The sequence below is a fragment of the Phodopus roborovskii genome, unplaced genomic scaffold, assembly GCF_943737965.1.
Source record: "Phodopus roborovskii unplaced genomic scaffold, PHOROB, whole genome shotgun sequence".
Lineage (NCBI taxonomy): Eukaryota > Metazoa > Chordata > Mammalia > Rodentia > Cricetidae > Phodopus > Phodopus roborovskii.
In genome coordinates this window covers 32,120,651-32,130,947 of record NW_026126525.1, presented here as the reverse complement: position 1 = coordinate 32,130,947, position 10,297 = coordinate 32,120,651, and the positions used below count along the sequence as shown (strand labels likewise).

Below are 10,297 nucleotides of genomic sequence, written 5' to 3'. Positions count from 1 at the left end.
GTGTAACAAAGACCTTTTGATACAATTAAGACAATGAGCCAAGCATGGCAGGCAGCTGTCCTTTGAAGTCAGCATTCAGAAAGAAGAGGCAGGAGGATCGAGAATTCAAGGCCAGAGTGGACTGTATAGGAAGACCTTCATAGATGATGAATAAAAAAGAACAGGCCTGGATTTTATTTATCACTTCCCTGGATATTTATTTGCTTGTTGCTTTGCTGAAGTGCTGTCCTCAGGAACTCCAATATGATCTCAGAAGTTCATCTGACTTTCAGAACTAATGTGTTGTCACTCTACCTCCAAAAAAGAAAAAACAAAACAAAAAAAAAAAAAAAAAAAACAAAAAACAAAAAAAACCTCTCACTGAGCCACAGATCCACTTTATCAATCCCGCACCTGTGTAAGGAGAGGCTCCTTCCAACCTCTCTAGTCAAGTGTAGAAAATTATTCATTTTGCTCTGCAATTGAGAACTACTTAGCAAAGCAAACGCAGTGAAAGCCACGCTACTTCCATTATAGGCTTTTAGTGCTGTCCACTACCCACCACACACACACACACACACTTTTAACGCTTCCTGTATTTTGCCAAACAAAAATGCAAGCCAAATAATGTTCCTGTGGTCACCTTATTTGAGTTTTACTTTGCCCATCTTGGAATTTTAAACCCACTCAAGATAAACCCATAGCCCCTTACATATTAAGACTTTAGAGTTTGGTTGAGATTTTGAACTCAACAGAGCCCCCTCTGGAAACATGGCATGAAAAGCATCTTGCAGAAGAATTCCCATAGACTTTCTCTCTTTCAGAAAGTCATGTATTTATTTACCTTGGAAAAGTTGATTCAACACTCTGCTCTACACACACACACACACACACACACACACACACACACACACACACACACACTTAGAAGCCAAAACTCAATTCTCCCCTCTGACCACAGTCCAAAACACTGGGCATTTGCACTGGAAGTAATCAACAAAGGCAGATCCATCTTGTTACTAATAATGGAGAAAATATTACACCAGCAGTTCTCATGTGCAAGTCCCGAGGAGGAGGTGTTCGAGAGGTATAGTCACTGTCTCTTGAGTAGCCCCCTTCCAAAACCACATGCAACTGGAGCTCTTGGGCAGGGACTGCACCTCAGGAGATAATCCTGGCATGCAATTCCCTTCTCAGTCTCCATGCCAGAATGCTCAAATGAACTGTTGCCTTAAACTCAGGTCTCATCAGACAAGAGGAAGACAGCCTATAGGCACACACAGTGCTCTATCTCCTCTTAACCCTGTAGAGTGAAAGGTGTCAAGAGCAACCTGGAGCTAGGCGGGGCAAGAGAAAAGCATCAATAAGTTCAGAAAGAGAACCTGAATCCGGGAATGGGTAGGGCGGGAGGTTTAGTTTGCACTGCTCAAGGGGTTTTGGAGCAAGACCTGATGTAACACATTAGCAGGCTCTCCACCGGGGCAATCCTGCAGGGAACACCCCTTCCCGGCCACAGCAGGGCTCCTCCCACATCAAGTCTGCGACTCGGGAGAAAGGATGTGAGATGCATAGGTAGGTAGGTAGGTTGCTAACTTACTGAAGAAGATGTACTCGGTATAACTGCTCCAGATCTTGTCGTCTCGATACTGGTTGACAAAGGCGGCGGTGCCAGAGGAGTTGCAAGCCACCATGTGGAAGCCTGCCTCAGACAGTCGATCGAAGGCCTGCTCCAAGTAGGTGAACTTGAGGTAGAAGCGGGACGTGTACTTCTCGGGCTGCCGGTCCGGGTCGCGACTCTCATTAAGAGTGTCCCCAAAGACCTCTTTGGCCAAGGCTATGCGCCCGCACACCATGATGCGCGCCACACGCCTGAACTTGGCATCTGCCTGGTTGTCGCGCACAGTCGTGTAGGAGCCACGGTAGCCCAGGGTGAGGAAGCCAGAGCGCTTGTCCGGAGCGCTGCTGCTGCCACTGACATTGTGCGCTCCAGAGCCCGAGGGCGCGCCGCCCGCCGCCGCCCCACGCAGCAGCAGTGCGTCGCTGCTGCCCTGGGAAACGTTATCCTCCAGGTCGCTCTGGCAGCCCTCATCGTTGAGTGAGTTCTGCTTGGTGACCTTGGGCGACAGCAGCTTGACCAGGTCAGTGAGCTGAAAGAACTCTGCCTCGCGCAGGAGCCGCTCCTTCTCAGGGAAGTGCTCGGGCAGAGCCAGCTGCTTGTCGCGCAGGTAATCAAGAACGTACCTAAAGAGGAAGCCGTCCCGGTCGATGAAGAAGCGCGCGCGGCTGTCCCTGGGCAACTCGCCCCGGCGCCGAGCGCCGCCCCGGGGACTAGAGGGCGAGAACATGCTGGCCAGAGTGCTGTCCGGGACGCTGAGCAACGTCGAATGCTTGGTCACATAGACCTGACCACCAACATTCAGCTCCACTACCTCGGGGAAGAGCGTCGGAGCGCAGGGCCCCGGGGCGGCGGCCAGAGGAGCACCAGGAGAACTGGACGCAGACACCATCTCGCTGATGGGAAGGATGGTGCTACTGCCGCTGCCAGTGTCCTTCAGAGCCATGATCCCCGCCGCCAACCAGGTAACTCGGGCGAGCGGCCAGGCGTCCTTCCCAGAACCTCGAAGTCCCCTGTCCTCGCTGTGCGCCTCGGCACTCTGCACTCTCAGGCTGGTTGGCGAGGTCCTCTGGACACCCAGAGCGGCTCAGGGTTCCGGACAGCAGCGGCGTCGGCGGCGGCCGAGCTCCATCCGGCACAGAAGCTCAGGAATGGAGCTATGCGGGCAGTGCTGCTCCTTTGGGGCGACCGGATGCAAGTGTGATAGAGAGACTTGGAGAGGTTCGGGGGCTGCGCGCGGCTCTCCGAGGGGAGGGCGGGAGGCGGGGCCGGAGGAAAGAAAACTCATCCCGGTCTGCTCTTGCGCTAGCGCGCCCCAGCCAGGAGCGCCGGCGCCGGCGATAACTACTCTCAGCCCAGGAGGGGGCACTGACGTCAAGCCCAGAACCCGGACTGGAGCTACAGCTGTCATTTAAAGGGATAGGCTCTGGGCTGACAGAGTGGCTCCCTAGCTAGGGAGCCTGAGTGAATGCAGCTGGCCCAGGGAACATCAAACCACAATGGACATCAAAAAGAATAGAGAGAAAGTGGACCGCAAGTCTTCATTTCATTCGAGTTTCGTTTATTTCCTCTCCCTTTTCCTCCCACTCAATCCATTCTTCCTAATCTTTCTCCTTGTTCACCTTGGCAAAACATTACAGATATTGGTGTGTTTGCTAAAAGGCTGTGAGAAGGGGGTGAATCCCAGCTAGTGGCTTTTTAAATGATAATTTTTTAAATGAAAGGCGAACCTCCCTCTACCTATCTCCTGAGATCAAATGACATGAAGTGCAGTTTAATGGATGTTCTATATCCAGTTAGAGTTTAAGAGCCTTAAGTGTGATTTCATTTCACAAAAGCAATAAAAGACTGTGTGTTGAAAAGCAACTCTTTCTACCACATGGGCAAAAGTTGGTGCATGGCGACTTCCTATTTATGGAAGAGAGGGACAGGGGACAGTGTTCCTTTTGTCTAATTTTGATTTCTTGATCCATCCTTCTGTTAATCTCTCTATTTCCTTTGCACGTTCTTAGAGCAGAAGAATGGCTTGTACTTTGTCATCTTCCTAAGTCTAGTAGGAAGTCTGCTCACAAATACAAAATGGCAGTGTTTGTGATGGCAAACGAGTACCAAAAGTCAAAGGAGCAAAGTCTTCCTCCGGATTTCTCACAAGGTAAAAAAGGGGAATACAGAGTATTTTGAGACACAAAGTAATTTCTTTCAAAGGTGCTTTGATAAAAATTACATACATACTTTAATATTTTAAAGCACCTAAATGCCTGCCTATGGTTCTCCCCATTCAAATTCACCAAAATAGTGATGGATTTGAGATTCAGTTGTAACCTTAAATTCTCATAAATGATTAATATCTATTATTTGAGCATTGCAAGCTATATTTAATACATTGATTCTTATAAACCACATCCACAGAAAATGCTACATCAATTTTGAAGTTTGATTACCTGAGGCAGACAGAGCTTAATGGACCAATGAAAGGACACAACACACTTGCCAAATGATTAAGATGTAAAACAAGGCTTGCAATCAACATAGTTACTAAATTCCCTTACTCAAACATTTTACTTCATCCCCAACTTACATTGATGGATCAAATTAAGAAGTAAAGTTGATTTAAATTTTTTTCACTTAAAAGCTTAAATTGAGTATAGAAACAAAAAAAAGTATATTTTCTGACTCATTTGAAAAATAAGAGAATATTTGTACTTTAAAATTATCTTTTTTTTTGAAAAATTGAAGTTTTATACCCTTCACAGATGAATAAGCATGATGCCTCCACCCACTACTAATGAAGCCTACTTATCATGAAATAAATGTTTAACAATGAGGATAGTTCAAACCCTACCATTCTAATGAAGTGGATATAAAACAAATATAAATATGGACACAGAAACATGAGATTGTCAATGTTATCAGCTTAAAATTTAATTTCATTTGTGTTACATAAAATATACTTAGGAGATGATCTAAATTTTATACTGTAATTGAAATCACTTTAGCAATTCATAATGAACCACATACTGAGTGGTATCTTGTGATATATTACTTTTGAAAATTATTTCTCCCAACATTGATTGTTTCTCCTTAATCTCTTCCTTTTGTCTACTGCTATTACCCCCACCTTCCCTCTATATCATACTATCCAATCAAACTCATAACTGAACAAATAGCAAATCAGAATGTCCCTACTCAAAGTGCTTTCCACTGCAAATTCCTTTCTTCTCCCATCTAATTCCCTTCCCAGTTAATTTCTCCTCCAAGTGTAAATACTGCTTACTCTGGAAATCCTTCCATGATCTGACCAACTTCATGTTCAGCACTCAGGTGTTCCTACCCAATCTTGTGTTTGTATATATGGACAAACACTGGATTTCATACCAGATGACATGTGTGGTACGTGAAGCCATACACAAAATTCCATCCTTGTGCCTAGCTCATGAGAGATAGCCACTTTCTATTTGAAATATACAATGATTATAGATGGAAGAAAATGCATCACCCACCTGAGGGTCCCAGGGATAAGACAGAAACTGCAGTTAGAAATAAGAAGTGGTTGTTAGTATGCAGGCATTTGTACTGGCCTGCCCTTAGGATTCTGACAGGATATGGCCTCAGCTTCAGCCACTAAGAAAGAGCACCACCTGTGCACATTCACTATATTCCCTTTAAAAAGAACCCTGCCCTCCTCCCATCTTAATGTCTCTCTCTCTCTCTCTCTCTCTCTCTCTCTCTCTCTCTCTCTCTCTCTCTCTCTCTCTATCCACATGAGCTTGGTTGAACAATGTCTTTCTCTTGCACATCACTTTTTAAATTGCAACAGTGGTCCTTCACAATTGAAATTAAGATAAAGAAGAAATTTCTTGTCAAAATAAACTCAGGCCCAACAAGAAAGAGAAAGCAGAGCCTGGGTTGTAGTGATCCATTTCATACACTAAGTAATGAACAAACACCATAATCACAAACGTTTCCCTCTAAACAACAGACACTCTTAATATTCCCCAGAAAAAGCAGATAAAAAGAAAAGGAAAAAAGTGTATCCTTGAAGATCTACTGCTGTGCAAATTTATGGCATCACATTTCTCTGTCATGGAAGTGATGCTGGATTCTACCCCCAGCACCTTTTAAAACAGCACAATCAAATTAGTGTGTCCTCAAACCCATAGAAAATAAGCCATGCAGGATATACTGGTTCCATGATACAGCACTTAATTAAATTATAATTTAAAATAGCCAAGTGATTATTGTTTTCCATTAGGCAGAACCCAAGTTAAAAGCACAGACTATTTGCCTTCATGCAGAGAAAGAACATGAACAGGTAATTAAGGGGTTTAGAGAGAGCTTGGTTAAAATGTATCACCATGAACAAAACTTAAGTCCAAATGGATCAAAGACATCAACATAAATCCAGCCACACTGAACCTCTTAGAAGAGAAAGTAGAAGGTACCATTGAACAAATTGGTACAGGAGACCGCTTCCTGAACATAACTCCAGTAGCACAGACACTGAGATAGAAAATTAATAAATGGGGACACCTCAAACTGAGGAGCTTCTGTAAGGCAAAAGGCACAATGAACAAGATGAAACAGCAGCCCACAGACTGGGAAGAGATCTTCACCAACCCCACATCTGGCAGAGAGGTGATCTCCAAAATATATAAAGAACTCAAGAAAGGAGTAAACAAAATGCCAAATAACCCCATTTGCTGTACATAACTGAAGAGAGAATTCTCAATAGAGGAATCAAAAATGGCTGAAAGGCACTTAAGAAAGTGCTCAACATCCTTAGCCATCAGGTAAATACAAATCAAAACAACTCTGAGATACCATCTTATTCCTGTCAGAATGGCTAAAATCAGAAACACCAATGACAGCTTATGCTGAAGAGGATATGGAGAAAGGGGAATACTCCTCCACTGCTGGTGGGAGTGCAAACTTGTACAGTCATTTTGGAGATCAGTATGGTGGTTCCTCAGGAAAATAGGAATCAGTCTACCACAGGACCCAGCAATTCCACTCTTAGGCATATAACCAAATGATCCACATCTATGCAACAAAGACATCTGTTCAACTATGTTCATAGCAGCATTATTTGTAATAGCAAGAACCTGGAAGCAACCTAGATGCCCCTCAAATGAAAAATATATAAAGAAGATGTGGTACATCTACACAATGGAATACTACTAAGTGTGTGGGGGGGTGATGAAATCTTGAAATTTGCAGGTAGGTGGATGGAACTTGAACAAACCATCCTGAGTGAGGTAACACAGTCACAAAAGGAGGAACATGGAATATACTCACATAGAGCAACTATCACCAGCCTATTATTCACACTGCCAGAAAAACTAGGATACAAAGAGGAATCTAAGAGATTCGTATAAGTTCCCTCACAGAAGAGGAAAGGATCAAGATGTCCTGAGCATATTGGGAGTTGGGGGGGCAGTGAGTGGAGAGGGAGTTAGGAGATAAAGAAGGTGAGGAGAGAATATGTGAGACCAGAAAGATTGACTCGGGGGACGAATAGGCTAGGAAAAAAAAAAAAAAAAAAAAAAGTAGAGATACCATAGTAGAGGGAGCCACTATAGGTTTGAAGAGAAAACTGACTGTAGAGAAATGTCCAGAGACCTACAAGAATGATCCCAACTAACAATCTGAGCAACGGTGGAAAGGCTACCTTAAATGCCCTTCTCTGATAATGAGATTGATAACTAACTTATATGCCATCATATAGCCCTCATAGCTTCTGATGGAAACAGAAGCAGACACCACAGCTAAATGCAGAGCTGAACTCCTGGAATTCAGTTGCAGAGATGGAGGAGTGATAAGAAAGTAGTAAAGACCAGGCTACAGAAACCCTCAGAGACACCTGATCTGAACAAGGGGGAGCTCATGGACCCCCAGACTGATAGCTGGGAAACCAGCATTCTAAGGACTTTGACCCCCTGAACTTGGGCCTCATTTAGAGGGCCTGGGCAGTCTAACAACCTCTGACAGTGGAACCAGGATGTATCCCTGGTGTATGAAAGGAATTTGGGAGCACATTCCCCATGGAGGGATACTCCCTTGGCCTAGAGGCAGGAGGGAGGGCCTATACCCTACTCCAAATGACTTGATAGATTTTGATTATCTGTCCTGAAAGGCATTACTCTCCCTGTGGAATGGGGGTAGGTTGGGGGTGGGATGGGAGGGTCAGGGGGTCATGGGAGTGAGGGAGAGGGAACTGGAATTGATCTGTAAAATAAGAAAAAATAATATATATATACTCACACACACACATATATATATTTTTTAAAAAAAAAAGAATAATTACTGATCTTACAGTGATTTGTTCCAGTCGCTCACCCCCAACACATTGAGAAAAGTAAACCAAAGTAAATCTTTAAAATGAAAAAAAAAAAAAAAAATGTACCACAGTCTTGACTCTTCAGTGTGAGCATTCAAGGCTTCAGGAGTTTTCATAATTGTTACATCTACTTTCAGGTTTGAAAATAGCCAGATAGTAACTTATATGGACCTAAGTGGAACACTGAATACTAATGCTGCTCAGTAATAGAATAATTGCCTATCATGGGCCTGGCTATTGGTTGCTACCCCCCCCACCACATTAATACCATGCTATATATACCAATTCAGGAAGGTAGGGGTATGTGTGTACAATGCCCACAAAGTCTAGTGGAGTGTGGCCCCATCATCATGACAATTTCCTACAACATCATAGTTCTTGTCTATCATCAGTATCCTGTGTGGATACCATTTCAATGACTGGATTTCCTCAGCTTTCTTCTTCTTCTTCTTCTTCTTCTTCTTCTTCTTCTTCTTCTTCTTCTTCTTCTTCTTCTTCTTCTTCTTTTTTTTTTTTTTTTTTTTTTTTTTTTTTTTGCTTTGCTTTTATCTGTTTGTCTCATGTCATTCTAAGAAAAATACCTGATGCCTGAATTTCTTTCTCGCCGGTGTTAGAGATGGAAATGTTTAGAGCAACATTTCTTATATTAACATGAAAACCATGTGTCTAAGTTTAACTTTATACCTGCCACTGTTCAAAAGCAAGTATGAAAAATATTGTAGCAGATGCCTTTGTTCCATCACTCAGGAGGCAGAAGTAGGAGGTTATCTGTGAGTGTAAGGCCAGCCTGGTCTACAGAGAGAGGTCTAGGCAAACTGGTTTCTGTTTGTTTTTTAAGCCATATCTCAAAAACAAAACAAAATAACTACAATAATAAGTAATCATGAAACAAGCAAAATAACTTTAACTACACAGCTTATGTGGTAATTTGAATATAATTGGCCTCCATAATCCCATAATTCCATGATGTCATAGGAAGTGGCACAATTAGGAGGTAAGGCTTTGTTCCTGTGGATATGGTCTTGTTGGAAGAAGTGTATCAACTGTGGGGGAGGGGATTTAGGTTTCATATACTCAGGATATCACCCAGTGAGTCCATTGACTTCCTTTAGCCTCTGAATCAAGACATAGCACTCTCAATTCCAGTACCACCTCTGCCTGCACATTGTCATGCTCCCCGACATGATGGACTGAACCTCTGTACTGTAAGCCAGCCACCACAATGAAATGCTTTCTTTATAAAAGTTGCCATGGTCATGGTATCTCTTTATAATAATAAAAACCCAAACTACTATGTAAAAATATTTCATCATGTAGCCAGTATGTATGATGTGTATATATATTTACTGTTTTTTCTATCTAGGACTTGTATATGAAATATTTTCTTTACACTTAGACTACATTACAATTTAAACTAAACCTATTCTGCGTGTTCAGGTGCTCCATGTGGTTAGTGGCCACTTCACTGTAAGTCAATGCTCTATATGTCTCTGTTATGTTTGTGGGTTAGAGGAACCTACATATTTTGACATTTTGACAAGAAAGCAATAGTTTAAAGTGTTTCGTCATAATACTTTAGTAAAAGGAGACTGGAAGTCAGCACTGGAGTATAGTCATTTAACATGTGTACCTCAGACCACTGATCTTTTCTAATATATGTGTCTATATATAGTGGGAAGGGAAAGGGGGGACATAAAATATTATAATCATTAAATAATTTGTGTTCCTTTAATAATCCTTCATATTTGTAGCAAGTCAATAGTATACCTAACTCTGGACAGAAAGGAGAGGGGAAAAAAAGCCAGGGCGGAAATTGTTTTATGGAAATATAGCCTCCTACTGTGTATAAAGTCAAGAGTTTCCATCCAGATCAAAAGAGGGCAAAACTATAAATTCTTGGAAATTTTCCTAGTACCAGGTTTCTCCCTAAACCCATAGAGGGTGCATAATCTATCATTCCCCTGTAATCAGATTGGTAAATTCCCCAATTATCATCATAGAGCCTCCAGTGATGTCACTGACTACAGAAATCCACCACCAAGAACTAGGTTGAGCTCTGGGAATCCAGTCAAAGAGAAGGAGGAGGGAATAAATGAGCAAGGGAGTTCAGGATCATGAAGGAGAAATCTACAGAGACTGCTGAACCAAGCTCCTGGGAACTCATGAACTCTAGACTGTCAGCTGTGGAGCCTCCATGGGACAAAGCTAGGCACTCTGCATGTGAGAGATAATAAAGCTTGGTATATTGAGCTATCTGAGAGCCTCCTGAGAGTAGGACCAGAATCTATTCCTGGTGCATGAGCTAGCTTGTGGGAGCCCCTTCCCTATGGTGGGATGCAAAGTTCAGCCTTAATGCATGGGAAGGC

General features: G+C 42.9%; 1 protein-coding gene across 1 annotated transcript; it reads right to left on the bottom strand.

Annotated features, from left to right (window-relative positions):
* Positions 1-1,511: 1,511 nt before the first annotated feature.
* Kctd8 (potassium channel tetramerization domain containing 8) lies at positions 1,512-2,544 on the bottom strand. Its single transcript, XM_051198105.1, has one exon. The coding sequence runs from the start codon at positions 2,538-2,540 to the stop codon at positions 1,512-1,514; it is 1,029 nt and encodes a 342-aa protein (XP_051054062.1). The 5' UTR covers positions 2,541-2,544.
* Positions 2,545-10,297: the final 7,753 nt, after the last annotated feature.